This window comes from Arvicola amphibius, chromosome 6 (genome assembly GCF_903992535.2).
Source record: "Arvicola amphibius chromosome 6, mArvAmp1.2, whole genome shotgun sequence".
NCBI lineage: Eukaryota > Metazoa > Chordata > Mammalia > Rodentia > Cricetidae > Arvicola > Arvicola amphibius.
The window spans coordinates 33,950,260-33,968,630 of NC_052052.2; the positions used below are offsets into that span (position 1 = coordinate 33,950,260).

General features: G+C 42.8%; 1 protein-coding gene across 1 annotated transcript in view; it reads right to left on the minus strand.

Moving 5' to 3' along the window:
- The window catches only part of Tesk2 (testis associated actin remodelling kinase 2), a 105,539-nt gene that overhangs the window by 26,892 nt on the left and 60,276 nt on the right, over window positions 1-18,371 (minus strand). Inside the window, exon 4 of the mRNA XM_038332836.1 lies at window positions 5,874-5,922. Within this exon, the coding sequence (XP_038188764.1) occupies window positions 5,874-5,922 (49 nt within the window). The remainder of the gene's footprint in view (window positions 1-5,873; window positions 5,923-18,371) is intronic.

The window sequence follows — 18,371 nt, forward strand, 5'->3', positions numbered from 1 at the left end:
TAATGAGTTCCGGGACAGACAGAGCAACACAGGGACTCCCTGTGTTAATATAACAAAAACAAAAATAAATAAATAATAGAGGCAGGAAACCCAGCTACAAAATATTAGTAGGGAGGCTGGAGAAATGGCTCAGCAGTTAAGAGCATTGCCTGCTCTTCCAAAGGTCCTGAGTTCAATTCCCAGCAACCACATGGTGGCTCACAACCATCTGTAATGAGGTCTGGTGCCCTCTTCTGGCCTGCAGGCACACACACAGACAGAACATTGTATACATAATAAACAAACAAACAAACAAACAAATAAATAATTAAAAAAAATATTCGTAGGGACTCAAACATAGAAGATCACAGATGTTAAAATGAGAGAAATATAAACAGCAAAGAAGAACAGGATAGGACTGGAAAATGAGAAAAGGTCAGGATGTATTCATACTTTTGTCTGGTGTCCTCATCTTTTATTTTTAAGATTTATTTATTTATTATGTATACAGTATTCTCAGTATTCTTTCTGCATGTATACTTGCAGGCCAGAAGAGGGCACCAGATCTCATTACAGATGGTTGTGAGCCACCATGTGGTTGCTGGGAATTGAACTCAGGACTTTGGAAGAGCAGGCAATGCTCTTAACCGCTGAGCCATCTCTCCAGCCCCATATCTTTCTTTCTTTTTTCAGACAGAATCTTGCTATGTAATTCTGACTGGCCTGAATTTTCTTGTTGACCACACTGGTCTGGAATTCATACATACACCTGCCCCTGCCTCCTGAGTGCTAAGACTAAAGGCTTGTACCACTTGTACCACCACACCTGTCTGAAAGAGGAAGAATTCCAGCAAGAAATAGGTGCTTGCTACTCTGCCCCCCTAAACAATGGTCTTTTTATTAAATTCTAAACCCAAGACTAGCAAAGTGCCTATCTCATAGTAGACTCACTCACAGTGTTTATGACCAAAAACATCTTCCCTTACAGTTCTATGCTTTGTTTCCTTGTTTTGTTGGCACTAGCGGTTGACCCTAAGGCCTCTACCTTTGAGCTATATCCCAGCCCTCCCCTTATAGGTTGTCATTTGTGCTCACCATCGCTAGTCCTTTAGGGATCTCTGAATTGAAAAGGATTTTTGTTTTGTTTTGTTTTTCCAAACAGGGTTTCTTTGTGTAACATTCTGGTTGTCTCGAACTCTGTAGATTAGGCTGGCCTCAAACTCACAGAGATCCACCTGCCTCTGCCTCCCAAGTGCTAGGACTAAAGGCATGCTCCACCATCAAAGAGGCCATTCTAATGGGTATTCTTAGTAGTCTCCTTTACCACCATTATAAGAGCCTCCCCAGAACTGCCCCACACTTCAGACACTCATGCTTCTGCTGCCAAAGTTAAACTAACACAGAACAACCTGGCACCTTACATCCAATTCAGGCAAATTAGGACAGAATACTTTGTACTAGGCCATACAAAACAAGGTAAGTAAGAGACGACTGGCACACAGCACACCAAGACACTGGAATCAGGATCTAGCTGCTCGTTTTATAAATAATGCATGAGTTAGGTCACTGAACCCATAGAGTTTCCTTTCACCTTAAGCTCAAAGATTATAGAAGGCTTCTTTTAAGTTTGACAAAGCCAGCTCAGAAGCTACACACACCACTCCATACAAAGAAAAATCTCCCAAGTTAACTACCCTAACAGAGTAACTCTTATCCCTTGTTTGCACTTCCTACATGCTAGAACTATAGGTATCAGCCACCATGCCCAGCTAACCTTTAAAGAATGTGTAGGTTCACTTCTCAGAACAGAAATATATAGAAAATCTTTCTAGATCTGGGGTGTAAATTATGAGCATATTTATTTGGAAAAATATAGTGAGCAATCCTTTTCATATATATGTATCTTCTGTTACATTATAATTCAGTGAAAAGCTCTTCAAATTTTAACATTAATGGAAACATTAAAAAAAAAAAGACAAACCAGAATTCAAAGACTTGTCACTATGAGAAATACGAGTTTCAACAGTTAGCATGCTGCAATTATTATATGCAAGGCACTGTGCTAAATGAGCATTTTCTATTTTATCCTAGTTAGGTCATTCATGTTATCAGCAATGTGTCACATGTAATTACTCCCTCCTCCTTGAAACTCCTTTTCCATTCTCGACCAACAGTTTTGCTTCCTCCTTTCCCATATGCTCCTGAGTCTATCCTCCCTGCCTATTAAAGCTAAAATATTCCAGAGCTTGGTTCCTTTACTCTCTTCTATGCTCCTTGCAGCAGAAACTATTAGTATTTCCATTTAACACAGGAAAACATGGAGGCTCAACAGACTCAAACCTAGGCAATCAAGATGTCAGAATTTGCATTCTTGACTTCCTCCGCACTCTTTTCATCCTTCTGTCACATAAGAGGCAAAACATTCTGGGTGGGGATGGGGCACACCTTTTATCCCAGCATTCAGGGGGCAGAGGCAGGCAGATCTTTGTGTTTGAGGCTAGCCTGATCTACAAAGTGAGTTCCAGAATAGCCAAGGCTATACAGTGAAACCCTGTCTCAAAAAAAATTACAAAATGCCAGGCGGTGGTGGCGCACGCCTTTAATCCCAGCACTCGGGAGGCAGAGGCAGGCGGATCTCTGTGAGTTCGAGGCCAGCCTGGTCTACAAGAGCTAGTTCCAGGACAGGCTCCAAAGCCACAGAGAAACCCTGTCTCGAAAAAAAAAAAATTACAAAAAAGAAAGAAAAGAGGCAAAACATTCTATATTCTTTTTCTTTTGAGACAGGGTCTCACTATGTAGTCTTGGCTGGCCTAAAACTCACTATATAGATCAGATCAGGCCTGTCTCTGCCTCCTGAGTGCTGGGATTGGCCTGACCTAGTACATTCTAGCCTTCAGTAACTGAGAGAAGAACATGCCTGCGGCACACGGTACTTTCTTTCTTTTTTTATGATTTACTTATTTTCACTTTATGTAGCACTGGTATTTTGTCTGCATGTATGCCGTGCAAGGGCGTCAGATCCCTGGAGGTAGAGTTACAGGCAATTGTAAGCTGCCATGTGGGTGCTGGGAATTGAATCCAGATCCTCTGGAAGAACAGCCAGTTCTCTTAGCCGCTGAGCCATCTCTCCAGCCCTGGAACTTTCTTTCTTAAGGTATTAAGAACAAATATCAGGCTGGGCAGTGGTGGCGCATGCCTTTAATCCCAGCACTCGGGAGGCAGAGGCAGGCGGATCTCTGTGAGTTCGAGGCCAGCCTGGTCTACAAGAGCTAGTTCCAGGACAGGCTCCAAAGCTACAGAGAAACCCAATCTCAAAAAACCAAAACCAAACCAAACCAAACCAAAAAAGAACAATTATCAAGCACCAAGTCAATAGGAAACCATTACTCTTGCAAATTCCATTAACAAGTTTCCTTCCTAAGTTTCTTCACTTTAAGCTTTGGTAATTACTTTTTTCTCTTTTTTTTCCATTTATTTATTTATTTATTTATTTATTTATTTATTTATTTATTTATTTATTTATTTATTTATTTTGGGAGACAAAATATCTCTAGGTGGTAGCCCTGACTATCCTGGAACTCCATATGTAGACCAAGCTATCCCTGAACTCATAGAGATCCACCTAGGTGCCTCTGCCTTCAAGTGCTGAGATTAAAGGTATGCCTAGGTGTCAGAAGCATTTGTGAGAAGCTATTGTGGGCCATGACACAATTACAGCTTATAGCAATTGATAATTCAGATGTCAACCCACCAGACAAATGGTTCTCTGATGGAGGAACCCTGCCAGGCAGGGCCTGCAGGGCCTGCAGGGCCACTGACTCTGAAAACTGTTGCTTTCTCTGTAATTTCACTTGTGCAAAAAGAGTTATGATATCTCCCCATTACCACGCATTTTCATATAATGTGTACACGTAATCTCAAGATTACATCCACACATATTTTTGTGGATGGTTAGGAAGATGACTTCCCGCTATAATATTGCAGGGGTCTGTCCTCGTTATGTCATATAACATATCTGTCCTTGTTATATGTCTTTAAGAGATCAATAGCACCTATGTTGCCCTAAGCTTCCTTCACCAGCACCTCCCTACTGACTCAAAATAGCAATTAACACTTTGTATCTGGTTTGTTTTTTTTCTTTCTTTCTTTTCCGAGACAGCATTTCTCTGTAGCTTTGGAGCCTGTCCTGGAACTAGTTCCTGTAGACCAGGTTGGCCTCAAATGCACAGAAATCCGCCTGCCTCTGTCTCCCAAGTGCTGGGATTAAAGGTGTGCGCCGCCATCGCCAGGCTCTGTATCAGTTTTTGATGCAAGATTTTAGATTTAGTAGACTGCTTTTGTCTAGGTACTGAGATTCGGATGATAGAAAAGGCTGTTAACTGACTATGTCCAGATATTATTAATCACATCTAAGAAATGTAAAATAGTACACATATTCTTTGCTTCTTCCTTAGATCTCTCATTGGTTTAGTTTCTTCCCTTTGTAACCTTTGTAGCTGTCCCTTTAAGAGATAAGCCAAACTTTTACAACCTATAGCTTTTGTCAGTCACCAAGTAAGTCTACCAAGTCTTTGCCTTGTAGTTTTTTTTTTTTATTACTAATGAGCTGCTAATGAATGGAGATACACACACACAAAAAAAAATAAAAAAATAAAAAATATTAGGTCAGTGAGATAGCTCAGTGGTTAAGGGTGCTGTCACCTTGCCTAACAATCTGAGCTGGATTCCCCAAGTCTACATAGTATAAGGAGGGAACCAACCCCTGAAAGTCGTTCTCTGAATTCCACCTGAAGTTGTGACTCACATGTGGCTACACACACACAAATAATAAAATATAAAAATTAAAGATACTGGAAAAGAGCCAGGTTGTGGTGGCACATACCTTTAATCCTAGTACTTGGGATGCAGGATCTAGTTCAAGGCCAGTCTGGTCTACAGTGAGAGTTCCAGATCAGCCAGAGTTGTTACACCAAGAACCCTGTATGGGGGGTGGGGGAGAGCTTGTTTTGGGACTAGAAATGGCTCAATGATTTAGGGCAGTGACTGTTAGTGCAGAAGTCCTGAGTTCAGTTCCCAGTACTCACATGGCAGCTCACAACTGTCTATGATGAGATCAGATGGCCTCTTCTGGTTACATGCAGACAAAGCATCCATATACATAAACTACATAAATATATCTTTAAAAGAATACAGGAAAGAAAAATACAGATGTGGGGCCTGGTGTGGTGGTATGAGGCTGAATGTTTAGGAAACTGAGGCAAGGGAAATTTCAGTTCAAGACTTGCTGAAGCTATACAGCAAGACCTGTCTTAACAAAACAAAGAACATAAATGGAACCTATCCAGACAGATTCAACCTAGACTTCCGGAAATCTTCTGCCAAGAAGAACTCAAGCATTTTCTGCAGCTACTAACATGGCACCTGATTTCAAGAAGCCTTCATTTGAGAGAGATGCTCTGGTCTTCCAAGATGACCATATCACAGTGCGCTCATTCATCTGAATTACTAACTCCAGTAAGTATTGAGAAGGACCAGAAAACCAGAGCAGTTGATTCCAGAACACAACACTACTTTCCGGTGGTCTGGGAATTTGTTACCAAGAAAGGGCTTGCAGTCAAGCCCTAACACCCTTTCACCTGGAAGGGAGAAATCCAGGAAACAGAACCAAATTTTATACTGGAACACTCATGTTCTCAGGCTACTCACCAACTAGTACGAGGGAATATAAGAGCACAGGAGCTAAGGCTATTGTTCCAGGGCAACACACAAACACACTGCCATTATGGTGTAAATATAATTGCATAAGCATCTTACCTACAGACATAAGTAGACTAGATCACAGATGCTGAAACAAAGGTAAAGAAATTACTTCAGCACACTCATGCAAGTCATACCTCTGTAAGTGCATGCAACTGTCCTTGATGTACACACACACCCAGGAACCTGAAAAACAAAACAGAGTTTTTTCAAACAAAATGAACAAGACAAGAATAAAAATCCATATGGAAAAACTAGTTGAGTTACCCAGACACAGGAAACATGAAGTACTTGTGAAGTCCCTGTACCATCTCAATCTTGAATACGATGCTAAACTGAGGCCAGCAAGATGGCTCAGCATGTAAAGGCACTTGCCACCAAGCCCAATGACCTAAATTCGACCCATAGGGTCCACATGATGTTAGGAGAGAACAAATTCCTGCAGACTATCTGTGCTGGCTATAGTCTTTTTTTTTTTTTTTGTTTTTGTTTTTTGTTTTTTTTTTTTTGTTTTGTTTTGTTTTTCGAGACAGGGTTTCTCTGCAGCTTTTTTAGAGCCTGTCCTGGAACTAGCTCTTGTAGACCAGGCTGGTCTCGAACTCACAGAGATCCGCCTGCCTCTGCCTCCCGAGTGCTGGGATTAAAGGCGTGCGCCTTTAATCTTATGTCAACGTGGAACAAGCTAGAGTTATCTGAAAGGAGAGAACCTTAATTAAGAAAATGCCCCTATAAGATCTGACTATAGAACATTTTTCTTAATTAGTGATTGATGCAGAGGGCCAGTCCACTGTTGATTGTGCCGTCCATGGGCTGATGGTCCTGGGTTCTATAAGAAAGCAAGCTGAGCAAGCTCCATGGCCTCTGTACCAGCTCCTCTCGAGTTCTTGTTCTAGTTTCCATCAATGAGGGACTACAGTGCAGACGTGCAAGCCAACTAAACCCCTTCCTCTCCAACCTCCTCTTTGGTCATGATGTTTCCTCACAACAATAGAAACCCTAACTAAGAGAGTATCCTCTGACCTCCATATGCCACAACATATGTACACTGTTTGTCTCATAAATGTAATTTATGTAATTAAAAGTTTTAAAGATGTTAAACTGATGAATTTCATTAAATGTCTGGTGGCAGCACACCTAGAAGTAAAAGGCAATGGTACAGTGGGGGAGAGGGAGGGTAACAAGCCTTTAAAACAGCTTGGGAAGGCTGGGCCTGTAGCTCAGTGGTATAGCACTCAGCTAGATTCACTTTCGCAGAATTGCCAGATAAAGCAAAGTAAGGTAAACAAAATAATAATAAAATAGGAAACCTTCACTTGAGATTGTCTTGGCAATTCTTCTGTTTCTGTCCCCGAACTGCAATGAGTGATATAATGAAGAATGTAGTGGAGCCTGTCCTGGAGCTAGCTCTTGTAGACGAGGCTGGCCTCAAACTCAGAGATCCACCTGCCTCTGCCTCCTGAGTGCTGGGATTAAAGGTATGCCCCACCACCGCATGGCTATTTATTTTTTATGTGTATTGGTACTTTGTCTGTGTGTATGCCTGTGTAAGGGCGCTCGGTCCCTTGGAATTGTAGTTACAGACTGTTGTGAGTCACCATGCAGGTGCTGGGAATTGAACTTAGGTTCAGTCAGTGCTCTTAACCACTGAGCCATCTCTCCAGCCTCTGTAATCCAAGATTTAATAACTAGCATGAATGGCTTTTATGACCTAGGAATTTATTAATAGTTGAAGTGCCCTCCTTGAGTTGAATGTATGTACCTGTAGCGGTTTGAATAAGAATAGACAGATGGGGAAGGTGACTGAGCCCCACATTGGAGCACTGGACTGAGCTCCCAAGGTCCCGATGAGGAGCAGAAGGAGCGAGAACATGAGGGAGAAAGTCAGGAACGAGAGGGGTGCGTTCACTCATGGAAACGGTGGGACAGAACTAATGGGAGATCACCAACTCCAGTTGGAATGGGACTGATGGATCATGCGACCAAACCCGTCTCTCTGAGTGTGGCCAACAGCGGGGGCTGACTGAGAAGCAAAGGACAATGGCTCTGGGCTCTGATTGTTCTTCATGGACGGGCTCTGTGGGAGCCTTCTCAGCTTGGTCGATCACCTTCCTGGACCTGGGGGGAGTTGGGAGGACCTTGGTCTTAGCATAGAGTGGGGAACCCTGATGGCTCCTTGGCCTTGAGAGGGAGGGAGGGGGGGGTATGGGTGGAGGGGAGGGAGGGAAGGGGGAGAAGGAGGGGAGAGAAGGGGGAGAAGGAGGGGAGGGAGGTGGGGAGGAGGAGGGAAGGAGATGGAAATTTTTAAATATAAAAAAAATAAACCATGAGAAAAAGAAAAAAAAAAATTAAAGGGTAGGCTGTAAGGTTCAATCAAAATAAAGTCATTGAAATTTCCAAAAAAAAAAAAAGAATAGCCTCAATAGCTTGTATATTTGTTTTTGTTTTGTTTTGTTTTGTTTTGTTTTGTTTTCAAGACAGGTTTCTCTGTAGCTTTGGAGCATGTCCTGGAACTAGTTCTTCTAGACCAGGTTGGTCTAGAACTCACAGAGATCCCCCTGTCTCTGCCTCCTGAGTACTTGGATTAAAGATGTGTGCCACCACCACCTGGCTAGGCTTGTATATCTGAATGTTTAGTCATGGGGAGTGGTACTGTTAGTACTCAGGCATCTGTACTGGCCTGCCCTTGGGGTTCTGACAGGATGCGTCCTCAGCTGCAGCCACCAAGAGCACCTCTTGTGCACATTCACTACATTCTCTTTTAAAAGGGCCCTGCCCACCTCCCATCTATCTCTCTCTCTCCTCTCTCTCTCTCTCTCTCTCTCTCTCTCTCTCTCTCTCTCTCTCTCTCTCTCTCTCTCTCTCTCTTTCTGTCTGATCCTTTTTCTCTCTCTGCCTGTCTTTCTGTCTCCCCCACCTCTTTCTCTTCTCTGCTGCTCCTGTTCCCAGAGGTCAGTCTCCCCACTCTTCCCCTAATAAAAAAAATCCCTAACATGAGCTCTGTCGCATGGCTTCTTTCTCTTGCCTGCCGCTTTTTAAATTGCAACAGGTACTATTTGAGAAGGATCAAAAGGCTTGCCCTTGTTGGAGGAAGTTTGTCACTGGGAGTGGGTTTCAAAAGTTCATGCCAGGCTCAGTCTCCCTTTCTCCCTCTTTCTGCCTGCAGATCTCAGCTACTTCTCCAGCACCATGTCTGTCTGCACACTGCCATGTCTCACCATGATGATAATGGACTGACCCTCTGAAACTGCAATCAAGTCATCCCGATTAAATGTTTTCCTTTAAGAGTTGCCATGGTCATGGTGTCTCTTCATAGCAACAGAAACCCTAACTAAGACAATGACTAAGACAGTTCTGAAAATCACCCTTCCAAGATCAGCTGAAATTTCATCTTCCCTATAAAGGAACCCATGACTTAGGTGATTAGCATCATAGCTCTTCCTTCTCCTTTCCGCAGCACTGCCAGCACTTCCACCCCTTCTTTGAATAACTGCTGTTGGCGTTAAGTGACATCGTCTGAGTCTGAAGCCAGACTACTCCTGGCTCCATCACATACCCAAGATCTCTGTTTTAAAATTTGTTTGTTTATTCATTTGTTTATTTATCGTCATCATTACTGTATGTTCTATTTACACCCAAAACAGGAATATTACTATTGCCCAATTCCTACAGACACTCTGAAGCAGAAATGATCATGGTACTCACTAGAAAGTATAGTTTTGTTGTTGTTATTGTTAACAACTCTAGCTGTCTGGAACTACCTCTGTAGACCAAGCTGGCCTCAAATGCACAGAGATCCATCTGCCTCTGCCTCTGCCTCTGCCTCCCAAGTGCTGGGATTAAAGGCGTGCAGCATCACTGCTTGGTTTAGTATAGTTAATCTTTAACATCACTGATTCCCTCGCTTGGAATATATGTAAGCTTTTAAAAGAACAGAGTTTGAACTAGTGAGATGACTCAGTGGGTAAAAGCGCTTGCCACTAAACTTAACAGCCTGAGTTCTATCTCCAAGACCAATGTGGTGGAAAGAAAAGAACAGACTACTGCAAATTGTTCTCTGACTTCCACATGAATATCAAGAAAAAGAAAGAAAGAAAAAGAAAGAAAGAAAGAAAGAAAGAGAAAGAAAGAAAGAGGGGGGAGGGAGGGAGGGAGGGAGGGGAGAGAGAAAACCAAGCAAGCATGCAGATCTTGGGCTGGTAAGATGACTCAACAGATAGAACACTTGCTTTAAAAGCCTGATGACCCTGGAGCCCATTAAAGGTGGAAGGAAAGAACCTATTTGTCCTCTGGCTTCCACATATGCACATAGTTACATACACATTACTATTAACAATTATCTCCTTAAGAGAATACAGATCCTAATTCACTTGCTTCCATGTACAGTCCTGAACACATAAAGTGTTTTATATAAGCATTTACTGACTGGAAAGTAATAATCACCAAATTAGTAATGTTTTATTTTAAAAAAAGAACTTTTTGTTTGCTTGTTTGTTTTCAAAACAGGGTTTCTCTGTGTAACTCTGGATGTCCTAGAACTCACTTTGTAAACCAGATTGGTCTTGAACTCAGATCCACCTGCCTCTGCCTCCTGAGTGCTGGGATTAAAACTGTGTGCCTCCACTGTCCAGCAAGAAAGAACATTTTACCAGCGTTATATAGTGAGACTTTGTCTCAAAAAGGCACACAGAAAAAGACACACAGACTACTTTGAGGCAGGTACTAGGCCAGGAAGCCACAATGACCTTGATTTATAAAGAAGTCAGGCACTAAAGGTCTACCATTCTCAGAGGTGCACAGCACGTTCAGATGAGCGTAGACCATGTAACAATCTCCTATGTGCTTTCTTTCCCACCCCACTTTGGCATCACTATATCTCAGTTGTGCCACACTGTTTTGCTTTTCTGCCTGACCTTTCCTGCCTCACTCCTTATACAGATGACTAACACTGCCACATTGAAAATGGTGTCATAGGGCTGAGAACGTAGTTTGGTTGGTATACACATACACACACAACTTTGAGGCCCAGCCTGTGCTATGAAACCACCTTAAGGGGGCTGGAGAGATGGCTCAGAGGTTAAGAGCATTGCCTGCTCTTCCAAAGGTCCTGAGTTCAATTCCCAGCAACCACATGGTGGCTCACAACCATCTATAATGGGGTCTGGTGCCCTCTTCTGGCGTGCAGGCATACACACAGACAGAATATTGTATACATAATAAATAAATAAATAAATAAATAAATAAATAAATAAATAAATAAATACACACAGACAGAATACTGTATACATAATAAATAAATTTAAAAAAAGAAACCACCTTAAAACAAACAAACAAACAAACAGTCAATACAGGTTCATTTCCACATTGAAGCTTGAGAAGCACTGAGTACAGCAGCAGGGGCCTGCAGCTCCAGCACCTTGGCTGAGGCAGTAGGACTCTTAAGTCTGAGGGCAGTCTCAACAGGAGGCACTTAAAATTATACTCCGCCTGGTTTGTTCTTCCCCTCTTTCTTTGTTTTAGGGTTCTGTTCCATTTTGTTTTGGTTGTCTGTTTTGAGAAAAGGTCTCACATAGCCAGAGTGGCCTTGAACTTGCAATGTAGCTGAGGATGACCTCAAATTCACGCCCCTCCCTCCTGTATCACACCTAGCTTCCAAATGATTTCCTACTCCTCCCACCTCAATCATGCCAACTAGCATTACTAACTTGACTCAAGATGGAAGTGTGTTCTTTTCTTTGAGACAGAGTCTCACTATGTAGCCTGACTGTCCTGGTTCTCGCTATGTAGACCAGGCTGGCCTCACACTCACAGAGATCTGCCAGCTTCTGCCTCCCAAGTGCCGGGATTAAAGGCCTGGGATTCCTGGCCTTGGGGTGTGTTCTTAGGTAAGTGCTTAAAATTTTACTGATGGCTCAATTTCCATATTTTTAGTTTTATATTACATATTGACTAATATTGATAAAAGAATTAGTATCTTATTTTATATTTATTGTGTGCTTGCGCGCGCGCATGTGCGCGCGCGCGCGCGCGCGCGTGTGTGTGTGTATGTGCGCGCACAGGCACACTATTCTATGTGTGGACAGAGGTCAGAGGCCAACATTAGGCCTCTCTCCTATCACTCTCTACCTTATTTCTTTTAAAAGACTTTTTATTGGGGCAGGAGTGATGATCTAGTGGTTAAGACCAGTGGTTGCTCCTCCAGAAGACCTAAGTTCAGTTGCCAGCATCATAATCATCTATAACCACAGTAATAAGGAATCTAACACCCTCTTCTGACCTCTGTGGACACTTCATATATGTGACATATTTACATGTAAGCAGGCAAAACACACTCATACTCATAAAAAATAGTAAGGGGCTGGAATTATAAATAACTAGGCTCAGCAGTTAAGCATGCTGGCTGTTCTTCCAGAGGACCTGGGCTCAAATTTTAACACCCACATAGCTGCTCACAGCCATCTGTAACTCCAGTACCAGAAATGCCCTCTTCTAGACACGGACACATGGACGCACACACATGTGCGACCGCATACACATGTGCACAGGCAAAATACCCATTCACATAAAGCTAGAAATTAAAGAGCTGGAGAGTTGGCTTAACAGCCAACTTGTTACTCTTTCAGAGGGCCTGGGTTTTGTTACCAGCATCCACATGATGGCTTACAACCATCTGTAACTCCAGTTCTGGGAGATCTGACACCTTATATCCTCTCTGAGAACCAGGCATACATGTGGTACACACACATGCTGGCAAAACACATAACATATAAAATAAATAAAAATTAAATAAAATAAGAAATTAAATCGATAATCCAAAGATTTAGGGATGAAAAAACCCAGCCCCTTTCCTTACTGAACTTCTGGTTACTGGAAGCCTTACAGCCCCTGATTACAGTTCAAATTCCTCAGCATGTCACTGAGGTCTGAAAGAGCTGGGCACAGTGGCACAGTGGCACGTGCCCACATCCTCAGTCCCTGGGAGGTGGACTTGGAGGACAACAGCTCACCGTTGTTCTCAGCCGCTGAAAGCTCAAGGCCAGCCAGGGCAACGTGAGACTTGGTCTCCCAAGACCAAAAACAAAAGTAGTAAACAAAAAAGCACAAAAGGTCTGAATATTCTGGCTCGGCCTCTCATCTCCTACTGCATCCACCTGCACACTCTTTATTATGGTTATATAACTGCCACTCCCACACATGTTCAGAGTTCTCATACTTTACACTATCACTTGAATGAGTATGTCTAAAACTTGTTTGTCAAAAATTCCACCAATCCTTAAAAACTCAGTTAAGAACATCTATAAACAAGTCAGGAGTAGTGGCACATTCACTCAGGAGGTGGAGGCAGGGGAATCTCTTTGAGTGATGTGCTACAGTGTGACCACATGTTACGTCATCAAATTCCTTAAATTGGTTAAACCTTCTGGCACCGACCTGAAATCTCCGGCTACTCAGAAAGCTGAAGCAGGAGGACTGTAAATTCAATGAATTCAATGAATAGAATTACTTTAAGGCCACCCTAGACAATTTACTGAGATTAGGTCTCAAATAAAAATAAGAGAAAAAGCCGGGCGGTGGTGGCACACACCTTTAATCCCAGCACTCAGGATGCAGTGGCAGGTGGATCTCTGAATTTGAGGCCCAGGACAGCTCGATTTACACAGAGAAACCCTATCTGGAAAAAAAGAAAATTCCAGCTGGGCGGTGGTGGTGCACACTTTTAATCCCAGCACTCGGGAGGCAGAGGCAGGTGGATCTCTGCGAGTTCAAGGCCAGCCTGGTCTACAAGAGCTAGTTCCAGGACGAGCTCCAAAGCTATAGAGCTCCAAAGCTACCCTGCCTCGAAAAACCAAAATATAAAAAAAATTAAAAATAAGGGAGAAGTGTTGGGGCTACAGAGATGCTCAGTTTGAGCTGCTTCTCCAGAGGATCTGGGGCTCACTTCCCAAGTTACGACCGTCCATAACTCCAGCAACACCCATACACCATAATCTTTAAAAAGAGGGCTGGGGATGCAGGCTGCTTGCTTATTGTATGCAAGGTCCTAGTTTCAATCCTCAGTGCTCCCCTCCACATACACACAATCTAAACTGCCTTTCCAAGATGGCTATCCTATCTCTTCAGAGATGTAATTTCAACCATTTTTCTGATCTTTCCCATCAAAATTACCCCTTCCCTTCTCTACTTACACACACACACACACACACACCCATTTTGGAGCCTCTACTAAAGAAGAACTTGGGATCTCAGTCCGGTGCTCCTATGTGGGGCTCTGTCATTTTCTCCATCCAATGCCAGGTGAAGGTTCTATGGTGATATGCAAGATATTCATGAGTATGGCAATAGGATCTGTACATTTCTGGCACCCTCTCCTCAGCTGCCCAAGGACCTAGCTGGGGGCGTCTTCCTGGACACCTGGGAACCCCTCTAGAGTCAAGTCTCTGCCAACCCTAGAATGGCTCCCTTAATTAAGATATATAATTCCTTGTTCCCATATCCACTTTTCCTATATCCCAACCATCCTATTCCCCCAAGCTCTTCCCATCCTCCACTTCACACTTTTCTCTCCCCATCCCCCCTCCCCCCATGCCACCCCACCCCCATGTTCCCATTTTTTGTCCGGCAATCTTGTCTACTTCCAGTATCCAGGAGGATAACTATATGTTTTTCTTTGGGTTCACCTTCTTATATAGCTTCTCTAGGATTTTTTACGAATTATAGGCTCGATGTCCTTTGGAGGGAGATAATGTGCAAGGAAGTCAGGACCGTGAGGAGTGCGTTTACCCATTGAGACGGTGGGACAGATCTAACGGGAGACCACCAAGTCCAGTTGGAATGGGACTGATGGAACAGGGGACCAAACCGGACTCTCTGAATGTGGCTGACGGTGGAGGAGGACTGAGAAACCAAGGACAACGGCAATGAACATGAACTCTACAGCATGGATGGGCTCACTGTGAGCCTTGTCAGTTTGGTTGCTCACCTTCCTGGACTTAGAGGGAGCTGGGAGGACCTTGGACTTAACATAGTGAAGGGAACCCTGATGGCTCTTTGTCTTGGAGAGGGGTGGAGTGGGGGTATGGGTGGAAGGGAGGGGAGGGAAGGGAGAGGAGATGGAAATCTTTAATAAAAAAAAAAAAATGAGGAAAAAAAAAAAAAAAGAACTTGCAGGTCCCGCCTTCTACTTCATGTTTTATTTATATCTAGCTCTTTTACTATGTCAGGTCGGGGATCCTGTATGTGGACAAGAATGTCTACTTCTTCATCAGACTGCTTTATTTTCTTTCCACTGCAGACATTTCCCAGTTTTCGCTACACTTGGTCATTACCATGGTATGTGGGCAGATTGTGCCATACCTACACCAGAACACCTCGACGTCATTCTCTAAGCTTTCTCCATCCATCAGCAGATGCAGAAGATCCAGTGGAAGAATTTGAGGTTTTGTCCAGCAGAAAAAGAGTACTTCCACCCCACCTCACCACACCAGGATAGGAATAAGAAATTAACCTTTAAGGCTAGGAGATCTTCTTTACTACAATAATTAACCCCACTTTGACTGGTAGCCTTGTTTATTGTTAGTGTTCAGTAAATTATTTAAATTAAAATTTAAAATTCTTATTCCAAAACAAGACCTGACCTAGGCCCTGTAAGCCTCCAACAGGGGAAGGGACCAAGATCATCTGTTAGAGTTATAGGAGGGAAATTATAACTTTTATGTAAAAAGAGAATTCAGCTTTACTAGTATTTTAAAAATTATTTTATGGCTGGGGAGTGGTGGCACATGTTTTTAATCCCAGCACTTGGGAGGCAGAGGCAGGTGGATCTCTAGCCTGGTCTACAAGAGCTAGTTTTCTGGACAGACTCCAAAACTACAGAGAAACCCTGTCTCGAAAAATTTTTAAAAATTATTATTTATTTGATTTTATTTTTTTTTAAATATTTATTTCTTTATTATGTGTACAGCATTCCCTCCATGTGTGCCCGCAAGCCAGAAGGGGGCGCCAGGTCTCATCGATGGCTGTGAGCCACCATGTGGTTGCTGGGAATTGAACTCAGGACCTCTGGAAGAGCAGTCAGTGCTCTTAACCACTGAGCCATCTCTCCAGCCCTTAAAAATTATTTTATGTGTAAGTGTGTGTGCTTACATGTTATATGTGTGCACCATATGTATGCAGGAGCCTATAGGGGTCAAAAGAGGGTGTCAGATCTCTAGAACTGAAGTTAGAGACAACTGTGAACTTCCAATGTGAGCTTACCAAAGCCAAGTCTTCCACAAGAGTAACAAGCACTCTTAACCCCTGAGTCACCTCACCGAGTCAGCAGGCCAAGCTCTACTAATATTTAATTATGAGTTAATAGGAGCACAGGGGAACTTGCTCAAAAATGTTTTCCTAATGAGATACTGTGGTAGATGACTAATAGCCCCCAAGAGATACCAAACTCTAATCCCCAGAAACTACAAACACTGTAAAGCAAGAGGAGAGAATGGAAGTTACAGACGGAATTAAGCTGCATGCTAGGCACAGTGGTGCTTGCCTATAATCTCAATATACAAAAGGCAGAAGCAGCAGGATTATGACATTCAAGACCAGTCTGGACTAAACTTGAGAAAATTCTTTCTCCCAGAAAAAAAATTGGAATCGGGGGATGTGGTGTGGTTAACATTACCAGTCAATTTACTTTACAACAGAAATGGACTGAGAATGCGCTCTCAATAGTAGAGCTGGCTCTAGGTTCAGTACCCAGCTAAAGAAACAGGTGGAGGAGATGAGGAGGGTTACCCTAAATTAATGAGGTGGGTCCTTCTAAATACACAGTTCTCAAAGAAGGAAAAATATAAGCACAAGACTCATTATCAGAATGATACAATATGGGGGGATGAATATTATCAAAATATGATATACATGTATGAAATTGTCAAGAACTAAATAAGCTATTTAAAACAGAGCAAAAAAAGAATGACAACATGAAAAGGATTCAACCTGAGATGCCATTTTTAATTTTAAAAAATTTAAATTTTTTATGCTTTGCCTTCATCTATGTCTGTGCACCACAGGAGAGCCCGATGCCCACAGAAGCCAGAAGAGGGCATCAGATACCCTGGAACTGGAGTTACAATTGCAAGCCTTCATGATGGGAATTGGACCCTGGTCTTCTGCAAGAGCAGCAAGTGCTCTTAATTGCTGAGCTTTCTTTCCAGGCCCTACTTCTTATTACAGTAGAACAGGCGGATCTTTGAGTCTAAGACCTGTCTGGTCCACAAAAAGAAGCCAGGGCTAAATGGAAACCCTGTCTCAAAAAAACAAAACAGAAAAAAGAAGAAGAGGAGGTAGAAGAGAGTAATGACACAGATTTCAAGTTTCCAAAGAAACTATGACTCTAGGCCTATAAAAAGGCAGTAATTCCCTTGGGTAAAGCTTTACTACACAGTTCAAATGTGCACTGGATATATTACATCATGAAAACTGGTTGTGCAAGGTCCCAGATATGAGTATTCATAAGGAAAACTCGGGTGAACGCCACACAGGACACAGCAGAGCTGGATCAGTCTTGCTTCTTTCCTGCTCATCACCATGGGGGTGGTGTGCGCACAGACTGAACTCAAACTCACCATCTCCCTCCCTTCACATCTCGAATACCGGGATCACAGATGGCTGCCACTACCCTCCACCCTCTCTGGCCAGGGTTTGCCTGTACATGCATATATGGATGGGTATACTTGTGTATATATGAGCATATGTGTGTTTGGGTACCGGTGTATGCAAGTGCACATTGAGGCCAGAGGATAACCTTAGAAGTCAGCCACAGAAATGCTATCCATTCCTTTGAGACAGAGTCGCTCATTAGAAGACAATGCCTCAAAAAAATAAACAAATAAATAAAATACCACAAAAACACAGATGCCAAAATAGGAAATTATACTAAAACAAAACAAAACAAAACAAAAAAAACCCTTCAATCTTGCCTGCTTGTATCATGTAACTTTTCTGTGGTACTGGGGATCAAACCACTAAGCTATTGAGTAGTGCCCCCAGAACTATTCTTTTTAACTGACAGAGCCAGACAAAGGGAACAAAAGAGCTACAGAAATAGACTTGAGGACCCTTCCTTCAAGGAATTCAGACAAGGACAATGTTACACAGAACATTTGCTGAATACAAGGATATGTTAAACACAAACAAAGCATAGGGGTCCGTGCCTGTTACCCTAGTAATCAGGAGGTGGAGGAAGGAAGGGTTTCAACTTTGTGATGGTTTGAAAGAAAATGGCCCAAAAAGGAGTGACACTATTAGGAGGTGTGACCTTGTAGAGTAGGTGTGGTCTTGTTGGAGGAAGTGTGTCACTATGGAGGTGGGCTTTGAGGTCTCATATGTGCTCAAAGTCCAGTGTCTCAGACCACTTCCTGTTGCCTACAAAGATGTAGGACTTTCAGCTCCTTCTCCAGCACCATGTCTGCCTGTACACTTGCCATGTCCTTCCATGATGATAATGTACTGAACCTCTGAACTGTAAGTGAGTCACCTCAATTAAATGTTCTCTTTTATAATAGTTGCTGTGGTCATGGTGTCTCCTTCATAGCAATAGAAATCCTAACTAAGAAAGAAGTTGCAACCAGAGACTAGGGTATTACTGTGATAGG